Below are 15,325 nucleotides of genomic sequence, written 5' to 3'. Positions count from 1 at the left end.
AGATGGATTACTGGGCTGAACACGCTAACAACAAGTGGCTATTTGGACATAAATGATGGACTTTATGGAACAAATCAGTCATTTATTGTCGAACTGGGATTCCTGGGAGTGCCTTCTGATGAAGATCATCAAAGGTAAGTTAATATATACATAGTGTTATTTCTAACTTCTGTTGACTCCAAAATGGCGGATATTTCTCTGGCTGGATTGGGCTCTGAGCGTCGTTCTCAGATTAAATCTGACACAGCGGTTGCATTAAGGAGAGGTTTGTCTAAAGTTCCATGTGTAATACTTGTATCTTTTATCAATATTTATTATGAGTATTTCTGCAAAATCACAAGATGTTTTGGAATCCAAACATTACTGCACGTAACGCACCAATGTAAACTGAGATTTTTGGATATAAATATGCACATTATCGAACAAAACATACATGTATTGTGTAACATGATGTCCTATGAGTGTCATCTGATGAAGATCATCAAAGGTTAGTGATTCATTTTATCTATATTTCTGCTTTTTGTGACTCCTTTCTTTGGCTGGAAAAATGGCTGTGTTTTTTTGACTTGGAGTTGATTTATCATAATCATATGTTGTGCTTTCGCAGTAAAGCACTTTTGAAATCGGACACGATGGGTAGATTAACAAGATTCACAATCACCCAACCTCATCCCAGTTGAGATAGTTTGGGATGAGTTGGACCGCAGAGTGAAGGAAAAGCAGCCAACAAGTGTTCATCAACTCCTTCAAGACTGTTGGAAAAGCATTCCTCATGAAGCTGGTTGAGAGAACGCCAAGAGTGTGCAAAGTTGTCACCAAGGCAAAGGGTGGCTACTTTCAAGAATCTAAAATCTCAAATATATTTTGATTTCTTTAACACTTTTTTGGTTACTACATGATGCCACGTGTTATTTCATAGTTTTGATGTCTTCACTATTATTATACAATGTAGAAAATAGTAAAGATAAAGAAAAAACCCTCGAATGAGTAGGTGTGTCCAAACTTTTGACTGGTACTGTATGTGTAACTTGCAATATACTATATGTATTGTGTATCATTGTAGTAGTATTTATTGGGATCCCCAATTAGCCGCTGCCAAGGCAGCAACTACTCTTCCTGGGGTCCAAACAGGAAACATAACAGTAAAATAAGTCAAATACATAATATAATATCATAATATACATACCACTACATAACACTACATAACACTACATAGCACTACATAACACTATATAATACTACATAATACTAGATAACACTACATAATACTACCTAGTAATACATAGTACTACATAACACTACATGGTACTACATAACCCTATGTAATAATACATAATACTAGATAACACTACATAACACGACATAATACTACATAATACTACATAACACTACATACCACTACACAACACTACACAACACTAATTACTACTAGATAATACTACGTACTTCTACATTATGCTACATAACACTACATAGTACTACATTGTACTGCATGACACTACATAACACAACGTAATATGAAATAATACTACATAGCACTACATAATACTACATTTTACTACTACATAATACATAACAATAGAAAATGCTACATTTCACAAAAAATACTACTTTATACTACATTATACTTCATACACTACATAATACTGCATAATACTACATAATGCTACATAATGCTACATAATACTACATAACACTACAAAACACTACATAATATTGCATTGTACTACACAAAACTATATAACACTACAAAATACTACATAATACTACAGAATACTACATAACATGACATGCACTACATAATACGACATAATGCTGCAAAATACTACATAACACTACATAATACTTCATAACACTACATAATATAACATAACACGACATAATAGGACATAATACTACATAATACTACATTAACTCTTACCTCTGCCTCATGCTTCAGAAACGGAAAAGGACTCCTGTCCTATGAGCTGTCCCGGCTTGCACAAGCCAAGGATTCGGTCAAGGCCACCCAGCTACATAATGTAATACGTAGTACAGTGTAAATTACAGTACAAAATATATACAGTGCCTTGCGAAAGTATTCGGACCCCTTGAACTTTGCGACCTTTTGCCACATTTCAGGCTTCAAACATAAAGATATAAAACTGTATTTTTTTGTGGAGAATCAACAACAAGTGGGACACAATCATGAAGTGGAACAACATTTATTGGATATTTAAAACTTTTTTAACAAATCAAAAACTGGAAAATTGGGCGTGCAAAATTATTCAGCCCCTTTACTTTCAGTGCCGCAAACTCTCTCCAGAAGTCCAGTGAGGATCTCTGAATGATCCAATGTTGACCTAAATTAATAATGAGGATAAATACAATCCACCTGTGTGTAATCAAGTCTCCGTATAAATGCACCTGCACTGTGATAGTCTCAGAGGTCCGTTAAAAGCGCAGAGAGCATCATGAAGAACAAGGAACACACCAGGCAGGTCCGAGAAACTGTTGTGAAGAAGTTTAAAGCCGGATTTGGATACAAAAAGATTTCCCAAGCTTTAAACATCCCAAGGAGCACTGTGCAAGCGATAATATTGAAATGGAAGGAGTATCAGACCACTGCAAATCTACCAAGACCTGGCCGTCCCTCTAAACTTTCAGCTCATACAAGGAGAAGACTGATCAGAGATGCAGCCAAGAGGCCCATGATCACTCTGGATGAACTGCAGAGATCTACACCTGAGGTGGGAGACTCTGTCCATAGGACAACAATCAGTCGTATATTGCACAAATCTGGCCTTTATGGAAGAGTGGCAAGAAGAAAGCCATTTCTTAAAGATATCCATAAAAAGTGTTGTTTAAAGTTTGCCACAAGCCTAACCTGGGAGACACACCAAACATGTGGAAGAAGGTGCTCTGGATAGATGAAACCAAAATTGAACTTTTTGGCAACAATCCAAAACGTTATGTTTGGCGTAAAAGCAACACAGCTGAACACACCATCCCCACTGTCAAACATGGTGGTGGCAGCATCATGGTTTGGGCCTGCTTTTCTTCAGCAGGGAAAGGGAAGATGGTTAAAATTGATGGGAAGATGGATGGAGCCAAATACAGGACCATTCTGGAAGAACCTGATGGAGTCTGCAAAAGACCTGAGACTGGGACGGAGATTTGACTTCCAACAAGACAATGATGCAAAACATAAAGCAAAATCTACAATGGAATGGTTCAAAAATAAACATATCCAGGTGTTAGAATGGCCAAGTCAAAGTCCAGACCTGAATCCAATCGAGAATCTGTGGAAAGAACTGAAAACTGCTGTTCACAAATGCTCTCCATCCAACCTCACTGAGCTCGAGCTGTTTTGCAAGGAGGAATGGGAAAAAATGTCTGTCTCTCGATGTGCAAAACTGATAGAGACATACCCCAAGCGACTTACAGCTGTAATCGCAGCAAAAGGTGGCGCTACAAAGTATTAACTTAAGGGGGCTGAATAATTTTGCACGCCCAATTTTTCAGTTTTTGATTTGTTAAAAAAGTTTGAAATATCCAATAAATGTCGTTCCACTTCATGATTGTGTCCCACTTGTTGTTGATTCTTCACAAAAAAATACAGTTTTATATCTTTATGTTTGAAGCCTGAAATGTGGCAAAAGGTTGCAAAGTTCAAGGGGGCCGAATACTTTCGCAAGGCACTGTATCTGTGTGTCTCTTCACAGTCCCCGTTGGGTCGTAAAGGTGTTTTTTTCTGGGTTTTGAATCTGTTCTTTTTTTTGCTAGCTTGGGTTACCTAGGGTTGCAGAGAGTTTCATGAAGTTGTTTTCCCAGCCTCTGTTCTGGACCTGGGGACTGTGAAGAGACTTCTGGTTGAATGTCGTGTTATACTGATGAGTGTCTGAACTGTGTGTCAACTGCTTGAACAGATTCGGTACCTTCAACACATCAATACCTCGCACAAAGACCAATAGTGATACAATAGTGAGTCAACCACTCCTCAACTTTGAGCCGGGAGAGACTGACATGCGTGTTACTGACATTTTCCCTCTGTGTTCATCTAAGTGCGAAAGGTTTTGCTCTGTTCTGGACCAACTGTAATTGCCTTATGTTCCTCTTTGCCGCACCTGACCACACAACTGGCCAGTGGTCCAGGTGTGACAAAACTAGGGCCTGTAGGACCTGTCTGGTCGACTGAAATGTCAAGAAAGCAGAGCAACACCTTATCATGGACAGATTAGGTTTAGTTTTGAGTGAGTGACTTGTCCCAAAAATTTGTTTTTTTGTTTTTGAGATATTTAGAACCAGCCTATTGTTAGTTACCCATTCTAGAACTGACTGGAGTTCTATGTTAAACCTATTGTTAGTTACCCATTCTAGAACTGACTGGAGTTCTGTGTTAAACCTGTTGTTAGTTACCCATTCTAGAACTGACTGGAGCTCTATGTTAAACCTATTGTTAGTTACCCATTTTAGAACTGACTGGAGTTCTATGTTAAACCTATTGTTAGTTACCCATTCTAGAACTGACTGGAGTTCTATGTTAAACCTGTTGTTAGTTACCCATTCTAGAACTGACTGGAGTTCTATGTTAAACCTGTTGTTAGTTACCATTCTAGAACTGACTGGAGCTCTATGTTAAACCTGTTGTTAGTTACCCATTCTAGAACTGACTGGAGTTCTGTGTTAAACCTATTGTTAGTTACCCATTCTAGAACTGACTGGAGTTCTATGTTAAACCTGTTGTTAGTTACCATTCTAGAACTTACTGGAGTTCAATGTTAAACCTGTTGTTAGTTACCCATTCTAGAACTGACTGGAGTTCTGTGTTAAACCTATTGTTAGTTACCATTCTAGAACTGACTGGAGTTCTATGTTAAACCTATTGTTAGTTACCATTCTAGAACTGACTGGAGTTCTCTGTTAAACCTATTGTTAGTTACCATTCTAGAACCGACTGGAGTTCTATGTTAAACCTGTTGTTAGTTACCATTCTAGAACTGACTGGAGTTCTATGTTAAACCTATTGTTAGTTACCCATTCTAGAACTGACTGGAGCTCTATGTTAAACCTGTTGTTAGTTACCCATTCTAGAACTGACTGGAGCTCTATGTTAAACCTGTTGTTAGTTACCCATTCTAGAACTGACTGGAGTTCTATGTTAAACCTATTGTTAGTTACCATTCTAGAACTGACTGGAGTTCTGTGTTAAACCTATTGTTAGTTACCCATTCTAGAACTGACTGGAGTTCTGTGTTAAACCTATTGTTAGTTACCCATTCTAGAACTGACTGGAGCTCTATGTTAAACCTGTTGTTAGTTACCCATTCTAGAACTGACTGGAGTTCTATGTTAAACCTATTGTTAGTTACCCATTCTAGAACTGACTGGAGTTCTATGTTAAACCTATTGTTAGTTAACATTCTAGAACTGACTGGAGTTCTATGTTAAACCTGTTGTTAGTTACCCATTCTAGAACTGACTGGAGCTTTGTGTTAAACCTATTGTTAGTTACCCATTCTAGAACTGACTGGAGTTCTATGTTTAGGGTGTCATACATATATATAGATTTATTCTACTGTTGTAGCTGATACAGTACTGTTGAGTCGTCAGCGTACGCATACAAACAGGCTTTATTCAAGGTCAGTGGGAAGGTCCTCCTCGATTGTGTTTTTGTGTTGATTGGGTCCATTCTGTTGCCTACCTAAAACACAACGTGGACCACAATGGAAATAAGTATAATATATGTATCTGTGTGTACAGTATGTACCGTAGGTTTACTTGGCTGAGGCACCGCTTTGTGTATGTTAAATCTGTCAAATAAAATTAAATATACAATTCTTCCAGCCCCTGCACCGTCCGCGCCTCGCTCCCCTGGGCGTCAACCTGGGAGACGCCTACATCTGCTCCGACTCAGAGGAAGGATCTGAGAAGATAGGGGAGAAGACCAATACCTTACCTAAGGTGAGGACAGATGCATGGTGGGAAAGGGAGAGGGGGAGAGGAGTGGCCTGAGAAGACAGGTGAGAGGACCAATACCTTACCAAAGGTGAGAACAGATGCATGGTGGGAAAGGTAGATGGGCAGAGGAGGGGTCTGAGAAGATAGGGGAGATGACCAATACCTTACCTAAGGTGAGGACAGATTCATGGTGGGAAAGGGAGAGGGGGAGAGGATTGGCCTGAGAAGACAGGTGAGAGGACCAATACCTTACCAAAGCTGACAACAGATGCATGGTGGGAATGGGAGATGAGCAGAGGATTGGCCTGAGAAGGGGGGGACCAATATACTCTACCTAAGGAGAGAAAGGTCCTGACTGCTATACAGTGCCTTCAGAAAGTATTCACACCCCTTGACTTTTTCCACGTTTTGTTTTTTTACAAAGTGGAATTAAACTTTATAAAATATACATTTTTGGTCAACAATCCATACAAAATACTCTGTAATGTCAAAGTGAAATTTTTACATTTGTAAAAACAAATATATATTGATTAGATACAGTAAGTATTCATCCCCCTCAGTCAACACGTTAGAATCAAATCAAATCAAATCAAATTTTATTTGTCACATACACATGGTTAGCAGATGTTAATGCGAGTGTAGCGAAATGCTTGTGCTTCTAGTTCCGACAATGCAGTAATAACAAGTAATCTAACTAACAATTCCAAAACTACTGTCTTGTACACAGTGTAAGGGGATAAAGAATATGTACATAAGGATATATGAATGAGTGATGGTACAGAGCAGCATAGGCAAGATACAGTAGATGGTATCGGGTACAGTATGTACAAATGAGATGAGTATGTAAACAAAGTGGCATAGTATAGTATAAAGTGGCTAGTGATACATGTATTACATAAGGATACCGTCGATGATATAGAGTACAGTATATACGTATGCATATGAGATGAATAATGTAGGGTAAGTAACATTTATATAAGGTAGCATTGTTTAAAGTGGCTAGTGATATATTTACATCATTTCCCATCAATTCCCATTATTAAAGTGGCTGGAGTTGAGTCAGTGTCAGTGTGTTGGCAGCAGCCACTCAGTGTTAGTGGTGGCTGTTTAACAGTCTGATGGCCTTGAGATAGAAGCTGTTTTTCAGTCTCTCGGTCCCAGCTTTGATGCACCTGTACTGACCTCGCCTTCTGGATGATAGCGGGGTGAACAGGCAGTGGCTCGGGTGGTTGATGTCCTTGATGATCTTTATGGCCTTCCTGTGACATCGGGTGGTGTAGGTGTCCTGGAGGGCAGGTAGTTTGCCCCCGGTGATGCGTTGTGCAGACCTCACTACCCTCTGGAGAGCCTTACGGTTGAGGGCGGTGCAGTTGCCATACCAGGCGGTGATACAGCCCGCCAGGATGCTCTCGATTGTGCATCTGTAGAAGTTTGTGAGTGCTTTTGGTGACAAGCCGAATTTCTTCAGCCTCCTGAGGTTGAAGAGGCGCTGCTGCGCCTTCTTCACGATGCTGTCTGTGTGAGTGGACCAATTCAGTTTGTCTGTGATGTGTATGCCGAGGAACTTAAAACTTGCTACCCTCTCCACTACTGTTCCATCGATGTGGATAGGGGGGTGTTCCCTCTGCTGTTTCCTGAAGTCCACAATCATCTCCTTAGTTTTGTTGACGTTGAGTGTGAGGTTGTTTTCCTGACACCACACTCCGAGGGCCCTCACCTCCTCCCTGTAGGCCGTCTCATCGTTGTTGGTAATCAAGCCTACCACTGTTGTGTCGTCCGCAAACTTGATGATTGAGTTGGAGGCGTGCGTGGCCACGCAGTCGTGGGTGAACAGGGAGTACAGGAGAGGGCTCAGAACGCAACCTTGTGGGGCCCCAGTGTTGAGGATCAGCGGGGAGGAGATGTTGTTGCCTACCCTCACCACCTGGGGGCGGCCCGTCAGGAAGTCCAGTACCCAGTTGCACAGGGCGGGGTCGAGACCCAGGGTCTCGAGCTTGATGACGAGCTTGGAGGGTACTATGGTGTTGAATGCCGAGCTGTAGTCGATGAACAGCATTCTCACATAGGTATTCCTCTTGTCCAGATGGGTTAGGGCAGTGTGCAGTGTGGTTGAGATTGCATCGTCTGTGGACCTATTTGGGCGGTAAGCAAATTGGAGTGGGTCTAGGGTGTCAGGTAGGGTGGAGGTGATATGGTCCTTGACTAGTCTCTCAAAGCACTTCATGATGACGGATGTGAGTGCTACGGGGCGGTAGTCATTTAGCTCAGTTACCTTAGCTTTCTTGGGAACAGGAACAATGGTGGCCCTCTTGAAGCATGTGGGAACAGCAGACTGGTATAGGGATTGATTGAATATGTCCGTAAACACACCGGCCAGCTGGTCTGCGCATGCTCTGAGGGCGCGGCTGGGGATGCCATCTGGGCCTGCAGCCTTGCGAGGGTTAACACGTTTAAATGTCTTACTCACCTCGGCTGCAGTGAAGGAGAGACCGCATGTTTTCGTTGCAGGCCGTGTCAGTGGCACTGTATTGTCCTCAAAGCGGGCAAAAAAGTTATTTAGTCTGCCTGGGAGCAAGACATCCTGGTCCGTGACTGGGCTGGGTTTCTTCCTGTAGTCCGTGATTGACTGTAGACCCTGCCACATGCCTCTTGTGTCTGAGCCGTTGAATTGAGATTCTACTTTGTCTCTGTACTGGCGCTTAGCTTGTTTGATAGCCTTGCGGAGGGAATAGCTGCACTGTTTGTATTCGGTCATGTTACCAGACACCTTGCCCTGATTAAAAGCAGTGGTTCGCGCTTTCAGTTTCACACGAATGCTGCCATCAATCCACGGTTTCTGGTTAGGGAATGTTTTAATCGTTGCTATGGGAACGACGAACGACGAACGACGAATCACCTTTGTCAGCGATTACAGATGTGTCTTTCTGGGTAAGTCTCTGAGAGCTTTGCACGCCTGGATTGTAAAATATTTGCACATTATTCTTTAAAAAAACAATTCAAGCTTTGTCAAGTTGGTTATTAATCATTGCTAGGCGGCCATTTTAAGTCTTGTCGTAGATTTTAAAGCCAATTTAAGTCAAATCAGTAACTAGGCCACTCAGGAATATTCAATGTCATCTTGGTAAGCAACTGCAGTGTAGATTTGGCCTTGTGTTTTAGGTTATTGTCCTGCTGAAAGGTGCATTTGTCCTGCTGAAAGGTGAATTTGTCCTGCTGAAAGGTGAATTTGTCCTGCTGAAAGGTGCATTTGTCCTGCTGAAAGGGGAATTTGTCTCCCAGTATCTGTTGGAAATACACTTGGGTGATATACCGTTTATACCACATACCGGGGTATTTTGAAATACAGTATATATACCCCGGTATGTAACCTTGTCGGTTTGTCAAATAAATTACATTCAGCTCAGGGCTCTAGCTATGCATGTGGTTTGCTAACTTGCTAGCTAATTGGCTAAATGTCAAGATCAATCTTCTTGGTTACAAGCAGAGACATTCAATCAAATCAAATCGAATGTCATTTGTCACATGCACCGAATGGAACAGGTGTAGTAGACCTTATCGTGAAATGCTGACTTACAAGCCCCTTTAAACAACAATGCAGTTCAAGAAATAGAGTTATGACAATTTTTACAAAATAAAATAAAGTCAAAAATAAAATAAAAAGTAATACAATAAAATAACAATAATGAGGCTATAATCCCGGATCAAGATCCCTGTTGCCTCAATTGTTTTACTCTGTATTTTTTATACTACTCCTTATGTGCACTTCCAGTAATACCGTATACCCCGGTATAGTACTAAAAACGCTATGACGGTGTTGTGAACATCTGGATACGACCCAACCCTATTTTGAAAGCAGACCGAACCACTAGTATTCCGCCTGTGCTTAGCTCTATTTCCTCAGTGCTTCCCTAGTCCTTGCCGATGACAAGCATACCCATAACATGATGCAGCCACCACCATGCTTAAAATATGATGTGGTACTCAGTGATGTGTTGTGTTGGATTTACCCCAAACATAACCATTTTGTATTCAGGACATAAAGTCAATGTCTTTGCAACATTTTTTTGCAGTTTTACTTCAGTGCATTATTGCAAACAGGATGCGTATTTTATAATGTTTTTTTTTATTCTGTACTGACTTCCTTCTTTTCAGTCTGTCAATTAGGTATTTGTTAGTATTTGTTATTTGTTAGTATTTATTAGTTTTGTCACTATTATTCTACAATGTAAAAAATAAATAAATAAAATTAAAGAAAATCCCTGGAATGAGTAGGTGTGTCCAAACTATTGACTGGTGTATGTAGGTAAATCTGTTTTACGTGGCACTATTTCTATGCTTCACGTTCTTAAGTTACATTTGTGTGTCTTTTTACTTTTGATTTTGCACACCAGCTTCAAACATTTGAAAATACAATATTTTGGGTTATTGAAAATAGATTTCACAGCGGTTTAGATGGTACAATGATCATTGACACTATACCTTGCTTGTTTTTGTCACAAATTGAAATTAAGCGAACGTTTTGTGGTAAACCATCCTCAGGTTTATCTGGAAAAACCTCCCTGGTCTTTGTGGTTGAAAATGTATTTGAAATTCACTGCTTGACTGAGGGACTGTACAGGTGATGTGTGCAGTACAGCGATTACGTTGTCATTATCGAACACAGAGTGGGTCCATGCAGCTTACAAAGCACATGTTTACTCCTGGACTTATTTAGGCCATAAGATGTAGGTCATTTAACAGACGCTCAAATCCAGAGCGACTCACAGGAGCAATTAGGGTTAAATAAAGATTCAAATAAATAAAATTAAAATAAGTGCCTTGCTCAAGGGGCACATCAGCAGATTTTTTTCACCTTTTGTTGACTCAATTTGTACAAATCTAGAAAAACATAAGTCAAGGGGTGTGGCTACTTTTTGAAGGCAGTGTATACTGACTGGTTTAAGACAAAATATCAGAGGAATTTCTTTTTTTGGGGGGTTGAAATTTAACAGTGTAAGAAATGAAACTTTGACTTTGGTTACCACTTGTAGCGCCGCGATGCCATAGTGTGAAATATGTTGTTGAATCAGTGATTTGTCATTGTTATAACCCTCCCTAACATGACTTATGGCCTACGTAACAATGCTACACGCATATGTTCATGTTTTATTGTCCGGCTAATGAGCACGAGTACTCCCCTGCTTTGAACTTTTTTTTACCGTCAAAGAAAAGACTGTATTTTCATAGAGTTTCTTGTGGAAAAAAAAATATGTCTGGTGCTTAGAGGGGGGGGGGGGGGGGGGGGGGGGGTTCTCCTTCTCGTTCTCTCTTTCATTTAAACAGCTGTGTCAACATGACAGATTTTCAGAAGCAGGCAGAGAGAGAGATGGAGCGAGAGAGCGAGTGAGTGAGAGAGATTTGTTGATTTCAAAAAAGCTTTTGACTCAATTTGTCATGAGGGTCTGCTTAAACACCATGTATTGCAGAGCAGAATTAGGCCGATACCCATTAACTATCACAATCCAGAAAAGGAGACATTAAATTCTACAATCATCTAAAAGGAAGCAATTCCCAAACCTTCCATAACAAATCCATCACCTATAGAGAAATTAACCTGGAGAAGAGTCCCCCAAGCAAGCTGGTCCTGGGGCTCTGTTCACAAACACAAACAGAACCCACAGAGCCCCAGGACGGCAACACAATTAGACCCAACCACATCATGAGAAAATAAAAAGATAATTACTTAACACATTGGAAAGACCAAATCATGAGATTTGACACACTGGAAAGGATTAACAAAAACACAGAGCAAACTAGAATACGATTTGGCCCTGAACAGAGAGTACACAGTAGCAGAATACCTGACCACTGTGACTGCCCCAAACTTAAGGAAAGCTTTGACTATGTACAGACTCAGTGAGCATAGCCTTGCTATTGAGAAGGCCGCCGAAGGCAGACCTGGCTCTCAAGAGAAGACAGGCTATGTGCACACTGCTCACAAAATGAGGTGGAAACTGAGCTGCACTTCCTAACCTCCTGCCAAATGTATGACCATATTAGAGACACATATTTCCCTCAGATTACACAGACCCACAAAGAATTCAAAAACAAATCCAATCTTGATAAACTCCCATATCTTCTGGCTGAAATACAACAGTGTGCCATCTTGCAGCAATATATGTGACCTGTTGTCATAAGAAAAGGGCAACCAGTGAAGAACAAACACAATTGTAAATACAACCCATATTTGTGTTTATTTATTTTCCCCTTTGTACTAAACTATTTGCACATCGTTACAACACTCTATATATACATAATATGACATTTATAATGTCTTTATTCTTTTGGAACTTTTGTGAGTGTAATGTTTACTGTTCATTTTCTTTTTCTTTTTTGTTGTTGTTTATTATCTATTTCACTGGATTTGGTAATGCTAACATATGTTTCCCATGCCAATAAAGCCCCTTGAATTGAATTGAGAGAGACAGCGACAGAGGCAGAAAGAGAGAGAAAGAGATGTGTAGAAGCAGACAAGAGAGGGATGTGAGGGATGAGAGGGATGAGGGATATGAGGGATGAGAGGGATGACAGTTTATGTATTTACAGACAGGAGGACTCCCTGTTGATACGTTGATCATTTATCTGAAGGATTAAATATCTAAACTCTTTCCCCTCTACTTCCTTTTGGTCTCCCTCTATTCCCTCTCTCCTAACGCCCCCCAACCCCCACGGTGTGTGTGTGTGTGTGTGTGTGTGTGTGTGTGTGTGTGTGGTCGGTCGACTGTTCCCTGTTCCATGAGTGATCAAACCAGTCTCAGAGCTGACAGAATTATAGTTTTAGCTCGTCTGTATGAAGCACTTACGAAATAAAACCTTGTTAAAAGTAAAGCTAAGACAAACTGTGCAACGTCCAATCATGGCTACTTTACATACACACACACACACACACACACACACACACACACACACACACACACACACACACACACACACACACACACACATTAGCCAGGGAGCGCCAGGGAGAGCCAGGGAGAGCCAGGGAGAGCCAGGGAGGGCCTGGGAGGGCCAGGGAAAACCAGGGAGGGCCAGGGAGTGCCAGGGAGGGCCAGGGAGTGCCAGGGAGCGCCAGGGAGTGCCAGGGAGGGCCAGGGAGAGCTAGGAAGAGCCAGGGAGCGCCAGGGAGAGCCATGGAGGGCCAGGGAGAGCCAGGGAGGGCCAGGGAGGGCCAGGGAGGGCCATGTAGGGCCAGGGAGAGCCAGGGAGGGCCAGGGAGGGCCATGGAGGGCCAGGGAGAGCTAGGGAGAGAGGGCTGGCAGAACTCTAAGTGCCGCTGGCAGAGAACTGGAGGAGGGGGAATGCGGTTAGTGGCAGAGGGTGTGTGTGTGTGTGTGTGTGTGTGTGTGTGTGTGTGTGTGTGTGTGTGTGTGTGTGTGGTGGAAAGTCCTGTACTGCTGTGCTGTGCTTGCTTTTTTCTCTAAGAGAAATTTTGACATCCACTGTGGTGCATACTGATGGCTTTCCAGTGCTTAAATCCCCAAACTTACATTCTTCTAAAAACACACATATGGGCGTGTGCACATATTCATGTACACACACACACACACACACACACACAACACACACACACACACACACACACACACACACACACACACTTACTGTTTTCAAAGTGCTGCATGTTCTCATTTTTAATATGCTGAGCCACTGAGAACTGTCTGGCGTGAGTTCAGGCCGAGGAGGAGAAGCACATACAAACTACGAATAACATGAATAACATGAATAACAAACACATAATCGTTAACAAACTGTTTGAATCTTTAACGAAACATTTTTCTCCACACGAATCATGAACACGTAACCTGTAACATCTAAACAAACCACACTCTTTGTACCCATCACAAAACATCACAAAACATCTTGAAACATTCCAAAATGTCATGATACATAACGAAACATCACTAAACATCATCAAACACCATGAAACATCACCAAACACCATGAAACATGATAAAACACCATGAAACATCACCAAACACCATGAAACATCACCAAACACCATGAAACATCACCAAACACCATGAAACATCACCAAACACAATGAAACATCACCAAACACCATGAAACATCACCAAACACAATTAAATAAAACCAAACACCAAAAAAACACGAAACATCACCAAACCCCACAGAACATCACCAAACACAATTTAATAAAACCAAACACCAAAAAAACATGAAACATCACCAAACCCCACAGAACATCACCAAACACAATTAAATAAAACCAAACACCAAAAAAACATGAAACATCACCAAACCCCACAAAACATCACCAAACACAATTAAATAAAACCAAACACCAAAAAAACACGAAACATCACCAAACCCCACAGAACATCACCAAATACCATGAAACATCACCAAATACCAAAAAACACCATGAAACATCACCAAACACCACAAAACATCTCCAAACCCCACAAAACATCACCAAACACCATGAAACATCACCAAACACCAGGAAACATCACCAAACACCATGAAACATCACCAAACACCATGAAACATCACCAAACACCAGGAAACATCACCAAACACCATGAAACATCTCCAAACACCATGAAACATGATAAAACACCATGAAACATCACCAAACACCATGAAACATCACCAAACACCAAAAAAACACGAAACATCACCAAACCACACAGAACATCTCCAAACACCATGAAACATCACCAAACACCATGAAACATCACCAAACACCATGAAACATCACCAAACACCAAAAAACACCATGAAACATCACCAAACACCACAAAACATCTCCAAACCCCACAAAACATCACCAAACACCATGAAACATCACCAAACACCACAAAACATCACCAAACACCATGAAACATCACCAAACACCATGAAACATGATAAAACACCTTGAAACATCACCAAACACCACAAAACATCACCAAACACCATTAAACATCACCAAACCCCATGAAACATCACCAAACACCATGAAACATCACCAAACACCATGTAACATCACCGAACACCATGAAACATCACCAAACACCATGAAAGTTCTCCAAACACCATGAAACATCACCAAACACCATGAAACATCACCAAACACCATGAAACATCACCAAACACCATGAAACATCACCGAACACCATGAAACATCACCAAACACCATGAAACATGATAAAACACCATGAAACATCACCAAACACCATGAAACATCACCAAACACCAAAAAACACCATGAAACATCACCAAACACCACAAAACATCACCAAAGACCACAAAACATCACCAAACACCATGAAACATCACCAAATACCATGAAACATCACCAAACACCATGAAACATGATAAAACACCATGAAACATCACCAAA

The 15,325-nt window shown here is 41.1% G+C and overlaps 1 protein-coding gene across 1 annotated transcript in view; it reads left to right on the top strand.

Moving 5' to 3' along the window:
* LOC110502509 (cGMP-inhibited 3',5'-cyclic phosphodiesterase A) overlaps positions 1–15,325 on the top strand; it is a 239,896-nt gene that overhangs the window by 182,087 nt on the left and 42,484 nt on the right. The window contains exon 4 of the mRNA XM_036960080.1: positions 5,827–5,943. Coding sequence (XP_036815975.1) covers positions 5,827–5,943 — 117 coding nt within the window. The remainder of the gene's footprint in view (positions 1–5,826; positions 5,944–15,325) is intronic.

This window comes from Oncorhynchus mykiss, chromosome 2 (assembly GCF_013265735.2).
Source record: "Oncorhynchus mykiss isolate Arlee chromosome 2, USDA_OmykA_1.1, whole genome shotgun sequence".
In the NCBI taxonomy this organism is placed as follows: domain Eukaryota; kingdom Metazoa; phylum Chordata; class Actinopteri; order Salmoniformes; family Salmonidae; genus Oncorhynchus; species Oncorhynchus mykiss.
The sequence above is the reverse complement of the archived record's forward strand: the minus strand, read 5'-3'. Positions and strand labels throughout refer to the sequence as shown.